Genomic DNA, 25,629 nt, shown 5'->3' with positions numbered 1-25,629 from the left:
TCACCTCACAGGATTATGTGTGTGTGTGTCGGGGAGGGGGGGTGAGAATATTTAAGATTTACTCTCTTAGCAACTTTCCAGTATATAATATAGTATTGTTAACTGTAGTTGCCATGCTCTGCATTAGATTCTCGACTTTTTCATCTTCTCACTGGAAGTTTTTACCCTTTGACCAACATCTCCCCATTTCCCTCACCCCTCAGCCCCTGGCAACCACCAATGTACTCTCTGTTTCTACGTGTTTAGCTTTTTCAGATTCCACATGTAAATGATAGAATGCAGTATTTGTCTTTCTCTGATTTATTTCACTTAGCATAATGCTGTTAAGGTCCATCCATATTGTTGCAAATGGCAGGATTTCCTTCTCTACCACGGGTGAATAATATACTTTTGTGGCTCAAACCCATGAACCGTGAGATCATGAGCTGAAATTAAAAGTCGGACACCCAACTGGCTGAGCCACCCACATGCCCTGGATCTTATATTTAACCATTCTGTCACTCTGTCTTTTGATTGGAGGGTTAAATCCATTTGCTTTCTTAGTAATTATTGATAGGTATGTACTTACTGTCATTTTGTTACTTGTTTTATGGTTGTTTTGTAGTTCTCTGTTCCTTTCTCTTTTCTCTCAAGGATTGCTGGTTTTATTTAGTGATATACTTGGATTCCATTCTCTCTATTTTTTGCATATGTATTACTGGTTTCTGATTTGTGGTTACCATTAGTTTTGTAATAACATGCATATAGCAGTCTATATTAAGTTGATGGTCATTAAAGTTTAACCCATTCTTTACTTCTCTCTCCCCTCGCCCCCTGCTACATTTTAGGTAGATGGTGTCATGGTTTATATTCTTTTATTTTGTGAGTCCCTTGACTGATTTTTATAGATATATTTATTTGTACTGCTTTTGTGCTCCCTACTTTTCTTACTCCTGCATATGGTCTTTCCACTTAAAGAGCCCCCTTTAATATTTCTTGTAGGGCTGGTTTAGTAGTCATGAATTCCTTTTAACTTTTGTTTTTCTAGGAAACTCTTTATTTCTCCTTCTATTCTAAATGATAGCCTTGCTGGGTCGAGTATTCTTGGTTGCAGAGCTTTTTTTTTTTTTTTCTTTCAGTGCTTTGAATATATCATGGTTCTCCCTCCAGCCTGCAAAGTTTCTGGCACAAAAAAATCAGCTGATAGCCATTTGGGGTTTCCCTTGTATGTAACTATTTTATTTTCTCTTGCTGCTTTAAAAATTCTCTCTTTATCTATACTTTTTGCCATTTTAATTACTATGTGTCTTGATGTGGGCCTTCTTAGGTTGATCTTGGGTCGGGGGCTGTCTGTGCCTCTTGGATCTGACTGTCTGCTTCCTTCCCCAGATTCAGGAATTTTCAGCTATTATTTCTTCAAATATATTTTCTGCCCTTTCCCCCCACCCCTTCTCCTTCTGGGATCCTTACAATGTGAATGTTATTATGCTTGATGGTGTTGGCTGAGTTCCTTTAGTCTGTTTTCATTTATTATTGTTATTTTTCCTCCCTCCTGTTCAGCCTGATGGCTTTCCATCATTCTGTCTTCCACGTCACTGATTTGTTCTTCTGCTTCCTGTAATCCTGTATTTATTCCATCTAATGTTTTTTGGGGGAAGAGGAGAGAGAGAGAGACCGTGTGCATGTGAGTGGAAGAGGGAGAGAGAATCTCAAACAGGCTTCTCACCCAGTGGGGAGCCCAGTGTGAGGCTTGATCTCATGACTGTGAGATCATGACCTGAGCTGAAATCAAGAATTAGACACCCAACTGACTGAGCCACTCAGGCGCCCCCATCTAGTATATTTTTAATTTCGATTATGGAGTCCTTCATCTCTGATTGATTCTTTTTTATGTTTTCTATTTGTTTTTTGAGGGTCTCAGTGAGGTCTTCCACTCTCTCTCAAGTCCAGTGAGTGTCTTTATGGCCATTACTTTAAATTCTTTATCAGGCATATTACTTATCTCTATTTTATTTAGCTCACTTACTGTGATTTTGTCCTGTTCTTTCATTTGGTACATATTCCTCTGTGTCTTCATTTTGTCTAATTCTCTGTGTCTAGTTTTATGTATAAGTCAGCTCTATCTCCTGAGTAGTGGGCCTATTTTGTATGGAACCACAAAAGACCCTGAATAGCCAAAGTAATATTGAAGAAGAAAACCAAAGAGGGAGGCATCACAATCCCAGACTCAGCCTCTACTACAAAGCAGACACGTATTGGCACAAAAACAGACACGTAGACCAATGGCATAGAATAGAGAATCCAGAATTGGACCCACAAATGTATGGCCAACTAATCTTTGACAAAGCAGGAAAGAGCATCCAATGGAAAAAAGACAGTCTCTTTAGCAAATGGTGCTAGGAGAACTGGATAGCAACATGCAATGAATGAAACTAGGCCACCTTCTTACACCATACACAAAAATAAACTCAGAATGGATGAAAGACCTAAATGTGAGACAGGAAACTATCAAAACCCTAGAGGAGAAAGCAGGCAACAACCTCTTTGACCTCAGCCGCAGCAATTTCTTACTTGACACATCTCCAAAGGCAAGGGAATTAAAAGCAAAAATGAACTATTAGTACCTCATCAAGATAAAAAGCTTCTGCACTGCAAAGGAAACAGTCAACAAAACTAAAAGGCAACGGGTGGAATGGGAAAATGACATTTGCAAATGACATATCGGATAAAGGGCTAGTATCCAAAATCTATAAAGAATTTACCAAACTCCACACCTGAAAAACAAATAATCCAGTGAAGAAATGGGCAGAAGACATGAATAGACACTTTTCCAAAGAAGACATCCAGATGGCCAACAGACACATGAAACGATGCTCAACGTCACTCCTCATCAGGGAAATACAAATCAAAAGCACACTGAGATACCACCTCACACTGGTCAGAGTGGCTAAAATGAACAAATCAGGAGACTATAGATGCTGACGAGGATGTGGAGAAATGGGAACCCTCTTGCACTGTTGGTGGGAATGCAGACTGGTGCAACCACTCTGGAAAACAGTATGGAGGTGCTTCAAAAAATTAAAAATAGAACTACCCTATGACCCAGCAATAGTACTACTAGGAATTTACCCAAGGGATACAGGAGTGCTGATTATAGGGGCACATGTACCCCAACATTTATAGCAGCGCTTTCAACAATAGCCAAATTATGGAAAGAGCCTAAATGTCCATCAAATGATGAATGGATAAAGAAGACATGGTTTATATATATACAATGGAATACTACTTGGCAATGAGAAAGAATGAAATCATGCCATTTACAGCAATGTGGGTGGAACTGGAAGATACTATGCTGAGTGAAATAAGTCAGTCAGAGAAGGACAGATACCATATTTTTCACTCATATGTGGATCTTGAGAAACTTAACAGAAGACCATGGGGGAAGTGACAGGGGAAAAAAATAGTTACAAACAGAGAGGGAAGGAGGCACACTACAAGAGACTCTTAAATACAGAGAACAAACTGAGGGTGGATGGCAGGGGCAGGGGGAGAGGGGAAATGGGTGATGGGCATTGAGGAGGGCACTTGTTGGGATGAGCACTGGGTGTTGTATGTAAGCCAATTTGACAATAAATTATATATAAAAAAAAAAAAAAAGAAACTGAAAAACAACAACAAAGTAGTGGGCTTATGAAGAAGAGGTTCTGTAGTGCCCTGTAATGCAGTGTTCCCTGTTGACCACAACCTGATGCTTCAGGAGTGTCTCCTATGTGTATTGCTAGTGCTCTGCTGTTGTGGGTAAGCCTCTGTTGCCTTCAGTCCAATTGTCTGATGTGGCTGTCTTTGCCTGTTATGGGCAGGGTTTGGTCCCTAAGTTGTTAGTGGGCCAGTCTGGGGCCTTGGGCTTGAGTTGGGTCAGACCAGGCGTTTGCCAGAGATACAGTAGCACTGAACTGCAGGGCACTTTCCCTGTGTTGTCCCCTGAGAAGCTTTCACTATTGGGCAGGTCCTGTAGTCAGACCTGATGTCTGTCCCCATCCCATGCTGGAGCCACATTCAGACTGTTACATGGGCTTTTTTCCCCCCTTCTCCTGGAGCTAGAGTCACTTTGGAGTGGTGCTGGCCCCTGTCAGGGCTGCTTGCAGACTGCCAGGCTCATGGCATCACTTTGGATGGACTCCATTCAAGTGCATATTGGAGGGGATAGGACCCAGGAGAACACAGGGTCAGAGTGGTGTGTTAGCAATGTTTGTGCAGGTCTGCTATGAGAAGAGACGTGGAGGAAGACCTTGTTGGAGAGGACGTGTCTGCAGGAGAATGCCAGGGCAGGGTACACTGTTAGCAAGTTATTGTGGAATACTGGTGCTTCACTGGTTACTGCAGGTGTCCATGTGTCTAGGCTGGGTGGTGGGAAAGGGGAATTGTGCCTGCCAGCTCCTTTGTTTGAGAATTCTCCCAAAGACCGCTGCCCCTCCAGCACATGCTCTGAGATTAGTAAACAAATCTCCCTCCCGGATACTCCAGGCATTTTTCAAAGTGCTGCTTCTATGCAGTATCTCAGTGGGCTGTTTATTGTGCTGTCTCTTTAAGGGTGAGGACTCAGTTTGCTGTTTCCTTCTGGCTCACATAGACCCAAGTTGCAGGTGTTAAGCTCTGCCAATAGTAAGAACTTGTGAAATGTGGACCAAAGCCACTGGTTGTTTTACTCTGAAGGTTTAGGTGGCTTGGGTGTTGGGTGTGAGGATCTTTTTCTCTCCCTTGTCCATGTTGGTGGTATCCCTACATCTCATGAACAGTCCTGTGAGTCCATTTAGCTCCTGACTGCTTCTCTACCCCTCCTACCCATTTTGATGTGGCCTCGTCTCTACATTTAGCTGCAGAGAGTTTGTTTTGCCAGTCTTCAGTCATTTTTTGGGTTATTTACATTGATGTGGGTATTTATCTAGTTGTATCCCTGGGATGAAGTAAGCATAAGATCTTCTTACCCTGCCATGTTCCTCTTAATTTTTCTTTCTGATTGATTGCTGTGAGTGTACAGAAATGTAACTAATTTTTATATCTTGCCTTTGTATCCTGCAACTTTATCAAATTTGTTTATTAGTTCTGGGGCGCCTGGGTGGCTCAGTCGGTTGAGCGTCCAACTTTGGCTCAGGTCATGATCTCACAGCTCGTGAGTTTGAGCCCCGCGTCGGGCTCTGTGCTGACAGCTCGGAGCCTGGAGCCTGCTTCGGATTCTGTGCCTCCCTCTCTCTCTGCCCCAACCCACTCGCATTCTGTCTTGGTCTCTCTCAAAAATAAATAAACATTAAAAATTTTTTTCAATTAAAAAATTGTTTATTAGTTCTAACAGTTTTTTGGTAATCTTTTAAGATTTTCTATTTTATTTAAGTTTTTTTTAAACGTTTATTTAAAAAAAAATTTTTTTTTTAACATTTCATTTTTGAAAGGCAGAGAGACAGAGTGCAAATGGGAGAGGGGCAGAGAGAGAGGGAGACACAGAAACAGAAGCAGGCTCCAGGCTCCTAGCTGTCAGCACAGAGCCCGACACGGGGCTCGAACTCACGGACCACGAGATCATGACCTGAGCCGAAGTCGGCCGCCCAACCGACTGAGCCACCCAGGCGCCCCTTAAACATTTATTTTTGAGAGAGAGAGATTGAGAGCAAGCAGGGGAAGGGCAGAGAGAGAGGGGGACTCCATGCTGACAGCAGAGAGCCCAATGCAGGGCTCAAACTCACAAACCATGAGATCATGACCTGAGCTGAAGTTGGACGCTTAACTGACTGGGGCACCCAGGTGCCCCTAAGATTTTCTATATATAGGATTATATCACGTGCATACAGAGACAGTTTTACTTTTTTCTTTCCAATTTGGATGCCTTTTCTTTCTTTTTCTTGCCTGATTGCTCTGGCTCAAACTTCAGTGCTATGTTAAATAGGAGTGGTGAGACTGGGCACCCTTGTCTTGGTCTTAGAGGAAAAGCTTTCAGTCTTTTACCTTTTTTTTTTTTTTTTAAGACATTTTCTTTTTTCTTTTTAAGGTTATTTATTTTGAGAGAGAGAGAGAGACAGAGCAGAGCACATGAGGAGGGGAGGGGCACAGAAAGAGGGAGAGAGTGAGAAAGAGAGAATCCCAAGCAGGCTTCAGACTGCCAGCGCAGAGCCCAACATGGGGCTCAAACCCACAAACTGTGAGATCATGACCTGAGCCGATGTCAAGAACTGGATGCTTAACTGACTGAGCCACCCAGGTGCCCCCAGTCTTTTACTATTGAGTATGATATTTACTATGGCTTGTCATATATGACTTTTATTGTGTTGAGGTATGTTTTTCCTGTACCAAATTTGTTGAGATTTTTTATCATAAAAGGATGTTCTTTTTTGTCAACTACTTTTTATCTTTCTGTTCTGTAGATGCTTATGTCCTAGATGATTTATAAGAATTGTTAGTTACTTTGCATTTTTCTGTTGTGAGGAACGATGTACCTAATTGCTCCAAAGTTTCTTCAAAATATGCAACTTTAAAAAATATTATTTTGCCAAGTGTTTATTATACTTACTTAGTTGTTTAATTTACAAAGGTTTGATAAAAAGAATCCTTATGGAGGGGCTCCTGGGTGACTCAGTCACTTAAGTGTCCAACTTTGGCTCAGGTCATGATCTCACGGTTCATGGGTTCGAGCCCTGTGTCGGGCTCTGTGCTGACAGCTCAGAGCCTAGAGCCTGCTTCAGATTCTGTGTCTCCTTCTCTCTCTGCCCCTCCCTGCTCATGCCCTGTCACTCACTCACTCTCTCTCTCTCTTTCTCTCTGAAAAATAAATAAATATTAAAAAAAAAAAACCTTATGGAAAACAAAATACATGAATACCACAAGAAGGGCTCAACATTTGAGAAACATCCTAGGAATGTTTCTAGGGCATACATGTATGATCTTGGAATGTAAATGTTCCAAGATAAGTTCTTTTCTAAGAAATGCTTGTTAAATTATTTTTAATTGCATGTACTATATGCCAGATATTTAACTTAGGGACAACCATTTTAATGAAGAAAGTTATTAAGAAAATCTGAACTCCTTGGGAAGTAGACAGTTTGTGAATAATTGAAAGATTTATTCAGAATTACCAGGAAGATTTCTTACCTATTTAGATTAAAGAAATCCTGGCATAGACTTTTCTCTAAGCTAGGTCAGTCATTTGTGAAAGTGATTAACAAGATTTTCCTATATAAGCTTTGCCAAACATTGGTTTGGAACTACAGCCTGTTTTCTCTGAAAAGTCTTTTTTTAATAATAGATTTACTGAGAATAACTCACATGCTATAAAATTTTTTAAAGTGTACAGTTCAGTGGATTTTAGTATATTCACAGTTGTGCTACCAGTAACACTTTCTACTTCCAGAACATTTTTATCACCCCAAAAAGAAACCTCCACCTATTAGTAATCACTTCCTGTTCTTTCCTAACCCCCCACCCTTGGCAAGTACTAATCTACCTCTGCTCTGTGGATTTGCCTATTCTGGACATTTCATATAAATAAAATCATGCAATATGTGACCTTTTGTTTTTGATGTTCTTTCACTTGGCATAATGGTTTCAAGTTCTGAAAAGTTTTTTTAATGTTAGTGTACCACTGCATTGAGTGCTCCTAGCTCTCCCATCTGTTAAAGAGATTGTCATTAATAGGTAGAAACTAATACTGCAAAGAGTAATTTTTAGCTGTGGATTCAGTGTTTCTTAGAATTAACACTCTGCAGCATGTGTTTGTATTTAATTTATAAATTATAGGGTGCTCTTTAAGGGGAAAATTTTATTTCTTATAATCCAGATACTTCTACTCATATGCTAAATGGAAGCTTGGAAAGTGTTTTAATACCCACCTCTCTGACTTGATAGCACTTATTGATAGCAATCCAAAATAATGCACTAATTATAATATATAAAATGATAAGGATAAATATTTAGAATAATCATAATCTGAAAAGGGAAAGCTGTATCTGCCACTTAAAATTTCTATTTTTTTTTAAATAAAGTTTACTTATTTTGAGAGAGAGCTAGAGAGAGGAAAGAGCGGGGAAGGGGCAAAGAGCGGGAGAGAGAGAGAGAGAGAAAATCCCAAGCACGGAGCCCAATACGGGGCTCGAACCCACAAACCGTGAGATAATGACCTGAGCTGAAACCAAGAGCCAGACTCTTAACTGACTGAGACACCTAGGCGCCCCTAAAATTTCTATTTCTTGAATTATTTTCCTTTCTCTGGGGTCAATTTTGTCTGTCGTGGGCTTTCATTCTTGTGCTGGTGATTTTCTTCTCAAATTTGAAAGCTTAATTGGTGACTGAATTGATGTTCTTAGATAGATTGTGTAGGTTTACAGTGTTTTATGATGTTTGTCTCTCCTATGAACAGGAAGACTAACGAGACTTCTTTGAGGTGTGTTGATTGGCAAGCTTTTCTTTACCCAGACAGATCAGATCATTTTTAAAGGGAAATGTTATCTGGTTGAAAATTTGTTTTTCTATAAGCTGTCCTCCTATTCAGTGATGAAGGGGAGAGCAGGAATTACAATGATATGTGGGATTACTATACTTGTTTGTACACAGACTTTCATTTAACCTGCCATTTTTAATCCCTTTTTAAATCCTGTCCCATACCTGCCTTGCTTCAAGCCTGGTGCTCTTTTGAGCCTCTGCTTAGCAAATGTCTCTCCCTTGATTATGTCTTCTCTTAAATGTATTCTGGACTATGAGTTCCTCATCATTTCTCATCTGTCCACACACTTCCATTTGCTTTTCAGTTTTTTGAAATCTGTGTCTTTCTTTTTTGTTAGTATTGTTCTCACCATTATGTGTATTAGTTACATGTTGCTGTGTAATAAATTACCTAAAACTTATTGTCTTAAAACAACAATAGGATTCAGGTGTGGAGTGGGGCTGGGGCCAAAGCTGTGAAGACCCCCAGGCCTCAGGGGCAAGTCCTGGATAGCGGGACTCCACCCCAATTTGAGGTTTAATTCTGGGTGTCCTTGATTTTTGGGGGATTAAGTTGGGCAGAGGGTATATGTCTTTGCCTTAGTCTAGTAATTAGAGCCTTTTAAATCCTGGGGGCTCCATTCTTGGGCTCTAATGGAGGCTCAAGTGTTTGGGAAATTATTTTCTTTCTTTCTTTCTTTCTTTCTTTCTTTCTTTCTTTCTTTCTTTCTTATTTAATTTTTTATATTAAAAATTTTTTAATGTTTATTTAATTTTGAGAGAGAGAGAGAGAGAGAGAGAGAGAATGCAAGCAGGGGAGGGACAGAGAGAGAGGGAGACACAGAATCTGAAGCAGGTTCCAGGCTCTGAGCTGTCAGCACAGAGCCCAACCCGGGGCTCGAACTTATGAACCACGAGATAATGATCTGAGCTGAAGTCAGACGTTTAACTGACTGAGCCACCCAGATGCCCCCTTTTTTATATTAAATTTTTTTTAATATTAAAAAATTTTTAATATTTAGAGAGAGAGAGAGAAACAGAGTGTAAACAGGGGAAGGGCAGAGAGAGAGGGAGACATAGCATCTGAAGCAGGCTCCAGGCTCCAAGCTGTCAGTACAGAGCCAGACATAGGATTCAAAGTCATGAACTGTGAGATCACAAACTGAGCTGAAGTTGGACGCTTAACCAACTGAGCCACCCAGGCACTCTGGGAGTTATTTTCTTTCTTTTTTGTTTTTTAATTTTTTTTTAATTTTTATTTTTGAGAGAGAGAGAGACAGACTGTGAGCAGGGGAGGGACACAGAGACAGGGAGACACAGAATTTATAGCAGGCTCCAGATTCTGAGCTGTCAGCACAGAGCCCAATGCGGGGCTCGAACTCACAAACCGTGTGAGATCATGACCTGAGTCGAAGTCGGACACTTAACCCACTGAGCCACCCAGGCGCCCCTCTGGGAATTATTTTCTTAAAATTCAAGTTTTATGGGATGGTTTGTTAGAAGTCTTAGGCCTTAGGGTTAGTCCTGTGAGAATTGAGTCTTAAGGGCTAGTCCAAGGAACCCTTTGTTTTGGTATTTAATTCTGACCCTGCATATATTAGATAAGGAGTATCTTCTGGGCTTACCAGCCTACCAAAAGCAGCTGAACATCTCTCAAAATAAGAGAGTCCTGCTTGGAAAAATCAGCAAGGAGAAGAATACTACAAGAACATTGGTCTGGGCTTCAAGATGGCCAGGGAGGCCACTGAAGGCATCTACATTAACAAGAAATGCCCTTTATTGGTCAAAGGGACAGATCCTATTTGGTATAGTGACCAAGATGAAGATGCAGGGGACTGTTGTCACCTGCCAAGACTACCTTCACTATGTCCAAAAGTACAAGTGCATTGAGAAGTGCCCTAAGAATATGTCTGTGCCCCTGTACTCCTGCTTTGGAGACATTGAGATCAGTGACACGGTCTCACTGGGCAAGTGTTGGCCCTTGAGCAAGACCATGTGCTCTGATGTGCTTGAGGTCAGCAAAGCCACAGACACCAGGAAGCAGTTCCAGAAGTTGTGAGACTAGACACCTGTCCACTCCCCCAAATGAAGTATTTTCCCATTCAAAAACAACAGTAAACATTTACTATTTCATCAATTTGGAGGGCCAAAAATTTGGAAGTGGCTTATCTAGGTGGTCTGGCTTGAGGTCTTTTGTGAAGTTGTGATCAGGTATATTGGCTGGGGCTATAGTCATCTGAAGGTTTGGCTGGAGCTAGAGAATCTGCTTCCAAGATAGCTCACTTTCTGCATGTTGGTGCTACCTGTTGTTAGAAGTCCTAAGTTGCTTACTTAAGACTTCTCTACAGAACTGCTTAAGTGTCATCACATTTGGGACCTGACTTCCTCCAGAAGAAGTGACCCAAGAGAGAATGAGATGAAAGCAGTGATTGTTATGATCTAGCCTCAGAATTCACATTCACCATTTCTATAGTATGCTGTTAATTACACAGGTTGGCCCTATTCAGTGTGAAATGAGGTACGAGTACCAGAAAGAGAGTCATTGAGGGCTATTTTGGAGCGTGGTTATTGTGGGTGTATTTCCCTTTTAATTTCTTTTGTGAGATAAGGAGAAACAGCCTGCTTTCTTTAGCTCTAAGTCCTATTTGTAATTTTAGGTCGTTGGTTTGAAAGGAAAATGTAAGCATATTAAAAAAAATAGTCCACATTAAAATGGAACTTAGCCTATTTCATGACCCAACTTATATAGTTTTAGAACTTTGGACATTTCTTTCATGGGTGTTCAGAGCCTTAAAAAAATATTAAGGCTTTTAAAAATATTAGTTCACATTCAGCAAAGTCATTGCTTGCTAAGGAAGACCCATCCAACACATGGAGAACAAAAGAGAAGTAATTTAGGATGTTGGAAATCTGCAGCTAATGAAGCACTGGTTGCTTCATTTGTGGGTTTTGTCTGTTTTGTCTGTTTTTATTGTTGCTGCTGTTATTGACTTATTTGATTTCTTATATGGTAATTTTTATAGTACTTGTGAACTATGGGAGATAACTAATGAGGCAGGATGGTGCTTTGGTATAAATGAATATAATATTACTTTTCTTTTAAAAAATATTAAAATGAGTTTTTGAAATGTGCCCTTTGGGGGAAGAATAATTTAGAAATAAAGGACATTTCAAACTTTGGCTAGCAAAAAAAAAAAAAAAAAACAAAAAAAACAAACCCAAAACTCTTTTTCATGATAAATTGTACATTTCCACATGATAAATTGTACATTTCCACATGATAAATTGTACATTTCCATATGCTGGAATTAAACTGTGTTACTGACCTCTGCTTCAGAAATAACATTTCAGCTATAGTAAAATGTTAATCTTTTTCTGAAACTTAAAAAAAAAAATTGGAATTTTGTCAAAAAATTCTCCCTATAAGATATATTGTAAAATGAGGATTTAGCCATCATTTTAATAGTTTGCTTTTTGCTCTATGAAATTTAATATTGATACTGTAAATTAATGTCTCTGAGTTGTCATCATGTCTTAAGAAGGACTGATGATACCGTTAGTATCAAATCTTCATTATGATCTATTTTCACAACTGCAAGCTTATCTCAAGAGACTTCTTTAAACAATCACTTTAGCCAAACCAACAAATAAGCAAGGTAGACCAATAAATCAAGACTCGACTCTGGAATCTGTCATTGTTGGATTTATTCATTTCTTATTAGTATAAATTATTTTATGTAAAAAGTTTAACTGGAATCCTATTTTCCTCCTTAGGATGTTTCTCTGTTGGTAGGTGAACATAGATCCTTATTTTGATAGTGGTACAAAACTTTATTTAATATCTAAAGAATTTCTAAGTTATTTTAAAACCTATTAGGTTTTTTTTTTAACCTGAAGAACATGTTGCCTTTAGCATAATATGTTTTCCTTAAAATATGAGAGGAAATATTACTTAAAGTAGAGAATATATAATATCAGATATTATCAGTTCTGTTTATGTTTTTGTTTTGTTTTGTTTTTTGCCTCTGGTCTAATAGACATATTTATACTATCTTAAATATTGCTGATGCTTATACTTCTTTCCCCTTGGCTTTTTGGATAAGGCTGATAAGAGTATAGTTTGATATTTAAGAGTATAAGCAAGCTTTGGAATTAATGCCTGGGTTTAAATTCTACCATTTGGTTGTGGGACTTGGGCAAGTTCCTGCTAATGTAAGTCTATCTCTGTTTCTTTATCTGTAAGATGTGGGTAATAATAGTACCTAGCTTATGAGTTGTAAAGATTAAATGAGATTATCAACGCATTTAGCATAGCCCCGGGTGCATATGAAGTGCCAAAACTACAGTGTTGAGAAATACTTCTAGAAAAATAGACTGAAAACCTCTGAAAATCTCCTCCACAAAAGTAATGAAAACACTGGCAAGAATTGTCAAAATCAAAATTTTAATAACTGAAAATTAATGAAAGACTTACAGAAATTCAGGGGGCATTTATTCAAGAAAAATGACTCCATAAGAACAGTGAACTTAAGGATTTTTAATTTGATCTATTCGCATCCCCCTCTCCTCCATAGTCTTGAAAACTAGCAATCTCACAACTGTGGAAATTGCAGAAACCAGGGGCCTGGCAACCACTAAAAGAAACTTAATGGCTTTGGAGCTTCACAAAATTCTTACTGTTTGACCTGTGTGGCAGCTCTCTGCAGAGTTCCATTCTCAGGACTTACTTTGATCTGACTTAGAGCTTGCTCTGTAGGAAAGTCCTATCCTATGGCCTTTGTCGAAAACATTCAGTGGCAATTGTTTAACATTAATATACCTGAGGTGGTGTGATACCTGTCAGGGCTAATAAGAGGCTGATCAAAAACTCAAAAGGAAAAATTGGGCAATGAGATTTTAACAGGGGACTTTGAAAAGTTCCAACATATTCCTGGGAATCTAAAAGGCCACAGGCATGCACAGGACTATGCATATGTCCAGGAAAGACCTAGCAGTCCCTGACCCCTCACCTCTGGCTGACCTTCATGTTCTGTATAAGCAGGTAGTAAAATTTCAGGCAGAAAAAAGAGAAAAAAATAATTAATTGTAATTTATCAAAAGTAAAAACTCGGGCTTTAAAGGATACCAACAAGAAAGTGAAAAGAACAGCAGATTGGGAGAAATATTTATAAATCATGTATCTTATAAAGACACATATCCAGAATATATAATGAATGGTTACAACTCAACCATAAACGGACAAAGGATTGAATAGACATTTCTCTAAAGAAGATATACAGAAGCCAGTGAGGAGATGAAAGATGCTTGACACTGTTAGTCATTAGAGAAACTAAAAACCACTTCACACCCACTAGAGTGGCTGTAATGTAAAAAATGGACAATAATAATTATTGGGGAGGGTGTGCAAAAGTCTAAATCATTGTGCATCGCTAGTGGGAGTGGAACATGATGTGGTCTCTTTGCAAAACAGTTTGGCAGTTCAAAAAAGTTAAATACAGAGTTACCAACTGACCCCTCCTCTCAGGTATATACTTAAGAGAATTGAAAACATTAAAAACTTTTACACATATGTTCAAATCAGCCTTATCATAGCCAAAAGTGGAAACAACTTAAATGTCTATCATGAGGAATGGATTAAAAACAAAAGCAGTATACCTATACAATTCTGCCACAAAAAAGAATGACATACTGATACTGGCTACATCTTAGATGGACCATGAAAACATTATGCTAAGTGAAAGAAATCAAACTCAAAAGGCCACATATTCTTTGACTTCACTTACATGAAGTTTCCAAAGTAGGAAACTCCAGAGACGGCGAGTAGATTAGTTTCTAGGGGCTAGAGAGAAAGGGAAATGGGGAATGACTGATAATGGATACAAAGGTTCCTGTTGGGGTGGTAAAAATATTCTGGAACTAGAAAGTGGTGCTAATCGCATAACCCAGTGAATATACTAAAAAAACTACTGAATTGTACACTGAAAAGGATGAGTTTTTATAGTACGTGAACTATATCTCCATAAAGCTGTTATTAAAAAACAAAACAGAAAAAAAAAAGAGAGGGGGAGGGGCAGGGGCACCTGAGTGGCTCAGTCCGTTGATTGTCTGACTCTTGGTTTTGGCTCAGGTCATGATCTCACTTGTCTATGAGTTTGAGCCCCACATCGGGCTCTGCATTGACAGTTCGTAATCTGCTTGGGATTCAGTCTCTCCCTCTCTCTGCCCCTCCCTGGCTCTCTCTCACTCTCTCTCTCTCAGGGTAAATAAATAAACATTAAAAAACTACAAAACAACAGGGTCTCCTGGGTGGCTCAGTCAGTTAAGCGTCCACCTTTGGCCTAGGTCATGAGTTCGAGCCCCAAATCGGGCTTTGTGCTGACAGCTCAGAGCCTGGAGCCTGCTTCAGATTCTGTGTGTCCCCCTCTCTCTGCCCTTCCCCTGCTTACACTCTGTCTCTGTCTTTCAAAAATAAATAAACGTTGAAAAAAAAATTTTTTTTTAACTCAAAACAACAAAATGGGCACCTGGCTGGCTCAGTTGATAAAGCATGTGACTCTTAGGGGGTGCCTGGATGGCTCAGTTGGTTGAGCGTCTGACTTTGGCTCAGGTCATGATCTCACAGTTCGTGAGTTCAAGCTTCAAGTTGGGCTCTGTACTGACAGCTCAGAGCCTAGAGCCTGCTTTGGATTCTGTGTCTCCCTCTCTCTGTTCCTCCCCTGCTCACACTCTGTTTCTCTCTTTCTCAAAAATAAACATTTTAAAAATTTTTTAAAAAAAGCATGTGACTCTTGATCTCAGAGTTGTTAGTTTGAGCCCCCCAATGGGGGGCGCCTGGGTGGCTCAGTCGGTTAAGCATCCGACTTTGGCTGAGCTGACAGCTCAGAGCCTGCAACCTGTTTCGGATTCTGTGTCTCCCTCTTTCTCTGACCCTCCCCTGTTCATGCTCTCTCTCTCTCTGTCTCAAAAATAAATAAATGTTAAAAAAAATTTTTTTTGAGCCCCACAATGGGTATAGAGATTACTTAAAAATTAAGAAAAAACAACATTTTTTTTTAAAGCAAACATCACCACCAAAACCCCTATAGTATGCCATTTAAATGGATCACTTAGTATTGAAAAATGAAAATCACTCCAAAGGCTTCTTGCTTAGCAGGCTATTCTATAGTGTTTGCAGTTGTTATTTATTTTTTTTTTTTTTAATTTTTTTTTTCAACGTTTTTTAATTTATTTTTGGGACAGAGAGAGACATAGCATGAACGGGGGAGGGGCAGAGAGAGAGGGAGACACAGAATCGGAAACAGGCTCCAGGCTCCGAGCCATCAGCCCAGAGCCTGACTCGGGGCTCGAACTCACGGACTGTGAAATCGTGACCTGGCTGAAGTCGGACGCTCAACCGACTGCGCCACCCAGGCGCCCCTGCAGTTGTTATTTTTTAATGAATTGTTAGAAACCTGTAGTTTCATTTGTAGAGCTGTTATGCGAGCCAGAGTTGCATGACTATTTTTCAGTTGTACAAAGGTTAGTCAGAGCTAGATATAAGAAAACATTCCTTAGAATTAGCCAAATTGAGATTTCAGTATTTTTGTAGAAAGTTTTACTTTAGTCACAATTGTGAGTTATAATACTTTTGAGCATTCTTTGGATGATAAAATCCTCCCCTCTTTTTTAATGCTTCATCTTCAGCTATTTGTATTGGTGAACTGTAAGATACTGCTTTTCTTTGTATCCTGTGGATTTAAGTTCTTCAGTTCAAAGCTTGTTATAAAATTGTACTCGTTTTTACAACTGAATTTTGAAATTCAGTTGTAAAATCTGTAAAATTCAGTTATAAATAAACATTTTTAAAATTTTTTAAATGTTTATTTTTGAGAGAGAGGGGGGGGGAGGGGTAGAGAGAGAGGGAGACACAGAATCTGAAGCAGGCTCCAGGCTCTGAGCTGTCAGCACAGAGCTTGACGCAGGGCTCGAACCCACCAACTGTGAGATCATGACCTGAACCAAAGTCGGATGCTTAACCAACTGAGCCACCCAGGCGCCCCCAGTTGTAAAACTTAGCTGTAAAATCTTATTGAATGATTTTTATGGTTTAATCAAGTTGAGTACATTTTGATGTTAGCAAGATCCTATTTCCTATCTTTTATAAAGTTTTTTTCCTTGTATCAGGGTAATCGGTTGTAACCTGCTGTTTTCTTAGCTTGCAGAACACCGAGAAGCACGGCACACCTACAGTCTAGAGTCTCTTTGCCACTGCCCTTTTTATGAAGAAGCCATGCATTTAGTTGAAGAAGGGAAAATTTACTCGAGAGTGCTTAGGTACCATTTCAATTTTGCTTTTGTTTATGAAAAACATTAAGTTGCCGTTGCTATGTTTGTGTAATATTTATGAAAGATGTTTATAAGAATGGGAGGAAATGTTTTTTAGGCTCAAAAAAAATTTTTGCATGGCTTGTCAGTATTGAAAAGACATATGTTTTATATTAAAGTCTGGAGGTTAAGCCTTGAGTCCAAATTTGTAGTGGGCTTGATCTTGAATGCAGCTTAACAGTTGTCTTTCCTGTTTATTACATAGAACTGAAATGTTGGAGTGCCTAGGAGACAGTGATTTTCTTGCCAAACTTCACTGTATTCGACAGGCTTTTCAGGTATTTTTTTTTTTAAACATTAAGTGACCTCACCTAGCCACTCATCCTCACCCTCATGCTATAGAGTCCAGCTGTATATAAACAGAACAGCTCTTTGCTCTTCGTTATCCTTATTTTTAATGGCAAATATAAAATCTCCTAAGTTTGTTTTTCCTGGCTGCTATTTCCTTTCATTTGTCTTCATTTATCTTTGTCCTCTGCCATGGTTCCCCAGGTCCACCACACTTTGTCAAACAGGGTATTTTGATACTGGAGATGTGTACAAATGGCTACGTAAAATAGAAATCCTTTCTTATTATCAATTAGTGTGTTTTCTAGATTGTTTTTTTATTTGAATCAGTTGTAAAATCATTGGTTTCCTAAAATGAAATAAAATCATTTAAGAAAAAAAAGTATCTTTATTTTTCTGTGTTTTGGGGGCTATATAACATTTATTTTGGATTTTCTAATATCGAACAGAATTTAAATTCATATTTATTTCCTTTTAATCTTTTTTGATTATAGGCTTCAAGAGCTCTTTTTATTTTAGTAAATTACAACGTTCTCTGTGGTCTACCTGCAGAGATAGTGCCGCATCCAATGCATTGACTATATCAGGGTTGTTTATGCATAGATGTGCTATAGAATCAAATGTCTGTTCAGATTAATTATTGGTTCTTTTTTTCTTTGGGGTTGAATGTTTTTTCAGGTAATACTTTCGGAAACAGCCAACAGGATATTCCTTGCTGAGAGTGGAAGGAAAATTTTGTCAGCATTAATTGTGAAAGCACGAAAGGTAAACTTGTTTTGTTGGCAAGTTTTTTTATTGTTCTTGTTTCATTTGAACTGAAGATTACAGTACATTGAATTTTTAATCGAAGAAAAAGTTTTTGCAGATTGTTGCAAAGGTTCACATACTAAAAATAAAGTAATAAAAATAAATTACCAAAGAGCATGAGTTCTTCTTGGGTTGATTTAGTTTCTGTGTATGAAGTCTACACTATTTTGATCAAGTTGTCGCTCATAAATTATTCCCAGTTTGCTGAAAGTCTATGAATGTCATGTTGAGAGTCATCATTAGATATACTACAACTACCACTATTATTATTTCTAATACTTCGTCTCTTCCCTCAAATCCTGGTCGGTAAAGTTCTAGGAAATAGAATAGGTCTCAGAAATCTGGGAATACAAATGGAGTTGTCTCTTACTCCTACTCATGGGACTAAATGAGGCAGAGCAATCGCAAGAACTTCATGAAGACTGTAAGGAACCACTTCCCTTTATGCAAGCTGTGTCCACATGTTGAGAAAAAGTCAAATAAAACAGGCCTTTCTTGAGCCACTTGGAACACTTGGTTTTCTGACCCAATTCTTTTTTTTTTTTTTAATACTTTATTGTCAAGTTAGCTAACATGCAACATATACAGTGTGCTCTTGGCATCGGGAGTACATTCCCATGTTTCATCACTTACATACAACACCCAGTGCTCATCCCAACAAGTATCCTCCTCAATGCCCATCACCCATTTTCTCTGCCCCTCCTGCCTACCCGCCTCCCCATCCCCTTCCACTCTCAGTTTGTTCTCTGTATTTAAAAGTCTCTTATGGGGCGCCTGGGTGGCTCAGTCGGTTGAGCGTCCGACTTCAGCTCAGGTCATGATCTCGCGGTCTGCGAGTTCGAGCCCCGCTTCAGGCTCTGGGCTGATGGCTCAGAGCCTGGAGCCTGCTTCCGATTCTGTGTCTCCCTCTCTCTCTGCCCCTCCCCCGTTCATGCTGTGTCTCTCTCTGTCTCAAAAATAAATAAAATGTTAAAAACAAAATTTTTTAAAAAATAAAAATAAAAGTCTCTTATGGTAACTTTTTCTTTCTTTTCCTTCCCCCATGGTCTTCTATTGAGTTTCTCAGCTTCCACATATGAGTGAAAACATATGATATCTGTCTTTCTCTGACTGACATATTTCACTTAGCATAATACCCTCCAGTTCCATCCACATTGTTGCAAATGGCAAGATTTCATTCTTTTCTGTTGCCAAGTAGTATTCCATTGTATCTATATACCACATCTTCTTTATCCATTCATCAGTTGATGGACATTTGGGTTCTTTCCATAATATGGCTATTGTTGATAGTGCTGCTATAAACATTGGGGTACATGTACCCCTATGAATCAGCACTCCTGTATCTTTTGGATAAATTAGTAGTAGTGCTATTGCTGGGTCATAGGTTAATTCTATTTTTAATTTTTTGAGGAACCTCCACACTGTTTTCCAGAGCGGCTGCACCAGTTTGCATTCCCACCAATAATGCAAGAGTAACCCACTTCTTTTGAACCTCAATCAGTTCATTTGTATAATAGAATTATATTTATGGCACACCATTCAGAGGGTTCTTATGATGATTAATTAAAAGATAAGTGGAGGGGCACCTGGGTGGCTCAGTCAGTTGAGTGTCCACCTTCAGCTCAGGTCATGATCTCACAATTCATGAGTTTGAGCTCCACATTGGGCTCTGTGCTGACAGCTCTGAGCCTGGGGCCTGCTTCGGATTCTGTGTCTCCCTCTTTCTCCACCCCTCCTCCACTCACACGCGCTCTCTCTCCCTCCCCAAAATAAATAAACATTAAAAAAAAAATTTTTTTAAAGGTAAGTGGAGGGGCGCCTGGGTGGCTCAGTTGCTTAAGCGTCCTACTCTTGATTTCGGCTCAGGTTATGATCTCACTGTTCATGAGTTCGAGTCCTGCGTTGGGCTCTGTGCTGACAGCTCAGAGCCTGGAGCCTGCTTCGGATTCTGTGTCTCCGTCTCTCTCTGCCCCTCCCCTGCTCATGCTCTCTCTCTCTCTCTCTCTCTCTCAAAAATAAAAAAAAAATTAAAAATAAATAAATAAAAAGGTAAGTGCAAAATAAATATAAGGTGATATTAACTACTTGCAATTCCCAACGTAAATCTTATGTTGCTTCCTTGGCGTTCCCATGACAGATTAAACCCAGTGATTTCAACTAGACTTTCCCCAAGAGGAGTAGAACCGCATCAAAAGCATCAATCACATAGTATCTGCTGTAACCAAGTTTTCATTTCAAGAACTGACCTAAGTTGGCATACATATTTGATGAGTAAGCAGTTTGCTTATGACATGTTACTAATGTTCTTAGTCTTGGCTCCTGGCAAATGTTGGAACAAAAATATATTAAACCAAGTGAATATGTCATACCTTGAAAATATATTTTAATTCAGTTACTTAATAGAATAAAGATCTAACAAACATACTTGAAGAGTAACTCATTTACTTTGTAGGCTTGAGCCTTGTTATAAAATTAAGTTTAGGATTAAAATGTGTTTTCTTCTGCAGAATCCAAAGAAGTTTGAAGATGTTTTTGATGAGATGATCTATTTTTTAGAGCAGACTGATCACTGGGATAGTACTGAAATGGAACTTGCTGCTAGAGGAGTAAGTTTCAATTTTTTTATAATATTCATTCCCCTTAGTTATATACATATAATATTTACATTATCTGAGGCCACTGTTTCCTTGTCCTTGTTAAATGACAGTAAAACCAATTATGTGATAGCGGTTATGACAGTCATAAACAATAGCAACCACAGTCTTTATACTTTGGGGCAATAGTTGAAAATGATTGTTTTTTTAAGCTAATCATTCGTTCGTTCCTTCTTCCTTCCTTCTTTCCTTCCTTTTTCTTTCTTTCCTTCCTTCCTTCCTTCCTTCCTTCCTTCCTTCCTTCCTTCATCAATGAGAAGGCCCTAGCAGAATGGTTATGGTGGCCTGTGCAAGGATGATTTTGAATGGGACAACAGACTGCTTAGAGAGGCCAGGGGATTGGCTACTCAGGATCAAACAAATAATTAAATATATTGAGAATAATGGGAGCCAGGTTTCTCACTGTCACAAAAGGAAAGTATAAAAAGCTCAGATTGGAGTTGGAGCTGTCCATGTGGATTTTAGTTTACCAGATAGATAGACAGCCAGCCAGACAGACAGACGGATGGGGAAATAAATACAAAGGTTTGCGTGTATATATAAGCATACATATAGTTTCTAGTTCTGTTTACTGAGAGGATTTGGGAGCAGCAACACCTCAAAAGAAATTACTCTTAGCACATGGAGCTTGGCTTCTAAGTACTGTTCACTGAAAGGAAGGAGAACTCCTTAGAAAAATGTCTGATATCAGCACTGGGATAGGTCAAGTACATGATGAGCCTGGAACATTTTGTTGTAACAGAAGTTTAAAGAATGAGTTTGCAAGGGGCTGAAAGGCTTTCTAGGCAGAGAAACCCGTCGGTACACGGACAGAGAGACATAATCTTTCTTTTTGTGGTGTTCCCTCACTCGGTGAAGGAATTGGTATCCATGCAGTTGTGCGGGCCAGAACCTGGGACTCCTCCCTCACACCTCCCTGGTCCTTGTGTGCTCTGTCATATTTATGTGTAAGTTTGGTCAGTTTTAACCCCTAAATATTTTTGCTTTCTTCAACTTCTCTCTAATCCTGCCAGCGCCATTGTAGCCTGAGCAACTACTCTTTTCCCTGGACTAAAGAGTCTTTGCATTCCTGGATCCGCTTACTATCCCTCCCGCCCCCCATCACCTTTTCTTCTCTCCTCTCCATGTTGCTGCCAATCTTTTAAAAATGCAGATCTGAGCATCCATCTCCTCTCCACCACTGCCTCTCCAAAAGACTAAATAAAATTCAGATCATTCACATGGACCTAGCACTTCCTTCTTGTCTCCAGCCACTTGCCCCTGTGCTCTTTGCTATAGAGATTGCAGCACACTTTCGGTGATTTTTTTTGACTCCACACCACTGTGTTCCTTTTTACCTTAAATGCTTTGACGGTATTTCCTGTACCTGGGATGCCTTGCTCCCTAAAGAAAGCCCTCTCTGACATCTAGTCTAGATTAGCATCTCCATCATAAGCGCTCATAGTACCTTGTACTTTTTCCTTTACTGGGTTTATCACAGTTTATAATTGTGTATTTGTGGAATTATTAGTTGCTGTCTGTTTTCTCCACTAAATTCTAAGCATGTAATTCAGTTGCTGTAGAAGTCTGAGCACCTGGTACAGGTGTGTGGTACAACACAACATGCATGAGCAAATGAAGGAGCAAGAGGCTCATGATGTGCTGGGGAAGATGGGCAGACATCCCAGTAACTAAATAACAAAGCGAGCTGAGATTGTGAATGCCATAATAAAAGCATGAACAAAGGACTCCTAGAATACAGTGAAGGAGAGGTTAATTTCACCTGATGGGATCTAGGAAGGAACAGCTGTTTTATGTGAATTATAATTTCTGGTGGTGAGTTGTTTTCATATTTGTCTCTCCTCTTCCTCTTTTTTGTCAGAGATATAATCTGATTCAACTAAAATCACCCTGCTGTTACAAAACATGAAGCCCTGGCTCAGACTTTTTTTCAGTTCTATGTAACAATAATTCGTGTTTTAACTCATAATTTAATGCAGGTGAAAAATCTAAATTTTTATGATGTTGTTCTGGATTTTATATTAATGGATTCCTTTGAAGATTTAGAAAACCCACCCACATCCATACAGAATGTAGTAAATAATCGCTGGCTAAACTCCTCCTTCAAAGAAACTGTAAGTGGTGGTTTTCCTTTTTCTCAACCATTTCAATTTGATGAAAAATGGTCAGAACCGGGAAGATTAATAAGATTTATTTATATATCTACCTATAGAATGACTAGTGTGGAAACTGAGCTCATTCTTTGATATTGGGATCAGACGTGTATGATACACTGTATCTTCAGATGAAATTCCTCTTTGGCTCTTCTGTCAGTCCCTGTCTTGACCTGGAGGACCCAGTATTTCTTCAGATCTCGAAATAAACTCAGGCTTCAGACTCGTTCAGGCCTAACCAAAAATTATAACTGAACTGTCTCTATGACCAAACTGAAATATAGCGGTTGTAAACAGACAGTATGTATTTCTTAGAGGAAAATCTGGAGATTCATGTTCTCAAATAATATAAAAAATTAGGGGAGAAAGGGGCGCCTGGCTGGCTCGGCCGGTAGAGCATGTGACTCTTGATATTGGGGTTGTGAGTTCAATCCCCACATTGGGTGTAGAAATAACTTAAAAATGAAAAATTTGTAAAAATTTTTTAAAAATTAGGGGAGGAAAAGAAATAGGCATATGCAAAAATAAAACAAGTTTTAAACTGTATTCTGTACTTTAAATGTTTTCAGTTTCTCTTGTTTTTTTGTATTCAAATCTCTATCTGACATTGTTTCTTTGTTGTGTTTTAAGTGTGTACCTGGAAGCAGGTGGAATAGATATTCAATGCAATGATGCAATTTGAATGCCTTTTAAGAAATGTCCCAGCTGCCTGTTTTACAATTATTTTGGAAATTCCTGCCACTATATTTTAAAGCATTTTTAATAAATCCACTTTTCCCTTAAAATGTGTTTTAACTATAAAAGGTACATGTTCTCCCATTTCTGTAACTGATTTGGTAAGGTGACCTTGATCAAAGTTGGGCCATGCCAGATTTCTTTAAGATCCACTTGGGTGTTTTAGTCCCTATCATTAAGGTTGTTTTCTTAGTTCTTATTAGAATAAAACTTTTAGCTCCACCCACAGCTATTTCCAGCAGTACTATTCTTTTTTTTTTTTAATTTTTTTTTTAATGTTTATTTCTTTTTGAGAGAGAGAGAGACAGAATGCTAGTGGGTTGGGGTGGAGAGAGAGGAAGACACTGAATCTGAAGCAGGCTCCAGGCTCCGAGCTGTCAGCACAGAGCCTGATGCGGGGCTCGAACTCACAAGCTATGAGACCATGACCTGAGCCGAAGTCGGACGCTCAACCGACTGAGCCACCCAGGCGCCCCTCCAGCAGTACTATTCTTGAAGAAAAAAAAATTACTTTGTCTTCATTATTACACATAAAACAATTGTTGTATATGTGTATCTGTGTACACATATTTTCATTTTCACTCTTTTCCCATCGGAACAGAATTGAAGAACTCTGAGAGTTGAACTATGGTTACCAAGTTTCTGGTACCAGGGTTTAACCTTTTTCCTTCAGTGTCTTTGCATTTGATTTTAAAATTTATAAAAACAAAATATCTTTTCATTATTATTTAGAAACAGTAGAAGGAACCTGGACTAGTTGTTATCAGTGGTTAATGCTTTGAACATTTTAGACTTATAACCTATTAATTTCTAATAAAAATCACTCCTAATGCAAAGTTTATATAGTTGTAAATTTAAGTCTTGCTTTTTCTCATCTGCATTTATCTAGGCTGTGGCTTCAAGTTGTTGGTCAGTGCTGAAACAGAAAAGGCAACAGATGAAGGTAAATTTCATTGTGCCTTAGACCTTTTTGTTGAGTGATTTGAGGCTCCTGTCAGTCCTCAAGTGGGGCAGCAGCTCATAAGGACGGCCCCTCAAGCTAGGTGAATGGCTTACTGGTACTGGGTCGGCCTCTCCTGTTTTGAAGTCCTTCTCCCTCTTGAGGCAGCCATGGGATTTCCACTATGTGGGAAAGAGTTTAGCGTTAGAAATGGCTCAGATAGAATTTTTTAAGTAGTTCTGGGGACCACGTATTTGAATAATTTTTGTTTAAAATGATTCCAGAGACCCTGTGTTTTGAACAAGCTTTCCAAATGATGATTATAAACTCAGATGTTTGAGAAACACTGGTTTAGGGCTAGGGAGCTGACTTATAGACTTGGGCTTAATTCTCTCACCAGATATTATGGCCTCGGGCAGTTCCTGACTATCTGCTGAGCTCCAGTTCTCCCTTTTGCAGGATGGAGTTGGTGTCTAGCCCATAGGGTTGCTGTAAGGGTGAAATGAGACAATATCAACCAGCTTCATTTAAACATAAAATAAAGAGCAAATACAAAAACGAATTTAATAAATGCTGGTTACCATAATAATCATGACAATAATAACATATCTAACTTTATTTCTTCTTAGCATAAATCTTGTGCCTTAGTCTAGTCTCCTGCCCATATCCGCAGATACCTATATATCTCACCTCCTGTGGAACTGTTCTCTGTTACTGGAATGCCATGCTCTATCCTCTGTGTTTAATACATCTTACCTATTGTTGAGTTCAGCTCACATTATTACTTGTATTTCACCCCATGCTAATGTCCTACCTGTCTGAACTCCTAGTATAGTCTATGGGATTTAGAATTTTAATATATGCAGAACCTCTCAGACTGAATGATAACTTGAGTGCATCCCTCATAACTTTTTGGCCTTCACTGGTTAGCTCTGTGTGATTTAGGACAGGTTACTTAACTCCTCCAAAGTATCACTTTCTACATGATTAAAATGATGTTAACACAACCTCCTTTTTCAGAAACTTTCTGTTAGATTAAACAGAACCTAGCACATTATCTGGAATATAATGGGTACTCGTTAAATGGTAATTGCTGTTACAATATCTACATTCTTTAAATTGATGTTCAGAAGACATTTTGGAGCCTGTAAAATAGAAAATAACCCCTCCAGCAAACAGAATCTTGAAGCACAGTTATCCCCAGTTGATGCTATGTGACAAATTCCCCAGGATTTCAGAAGGTTGT

General features: G+C 39.0%; 1 protein-coding gene and 1 pseudogene across 2 annotated transcripts in view; both read left to right on the top strand.

Moving 5' to 3' along the window:
- Nucleotides 1-25,629, top strand: part of MIGA1 (mitoguardin 1) — a 105,889-nt gene that overhangs the window by 72,169 nt on the left and 8,091 nt on the right. For both annotated transcript variants that reach the window (XM_049616968.1, XM_049616967.1), the window contains exons 9-14: nucleotides 16,637-16,755; nucleotides 17,012-17,084; nucleotides 17,773-17,859; nucleotides 20,409-20,507; nucleotides 22,535-22,669; nucleotides 24,333-24,386. In XM_049616968.1, coding sequence (XP_049472925.1) covers nucleotides 16,637-16,755; nucleotides 17,012-17,084; nucleotides 17,773-17,859; nucleotides 20,409-20,507; nucleotides 22,535-22,669; nucleotides 24,333-24,386 — 567 coding nt within the window. The remainder of the gene's footprint in view (nucleotides 1-16,636; nucleotides 16,756-17,011; nucleotides 17,085-17,772; nucleotides 17,860-20,408; nucleotides 20,508-22,534; nucleotides 22,670-24,332; nucleotides 24,387-25,629) is intronic.
- LOC125913314 (40S ribosomal protein S11-like) lies at nucleotides 4,244-12,312 on the top strand (annotated as a pseudogene).

The sequence above is a fragment of the Panthera uncia genome, assembly GCF_023721935.1.
Source record: "Panthera uncia isolate 11264 chromosome C1 unlocalized genomic scaffold, Puncia_PCG_1.0 HiC_scaffold_4, whole genome shotgun sequence".
Lineage (NCBI taxonomy): Eukaryota > Metazoa > Chordata > Mammalia > Carnivora > Felidae > Panthera > Panthera uncia.
Note: the sequence above shows the minus strand (reverse complement) of the source record. Positions and strands in the feature narration are given on the sequence as shown.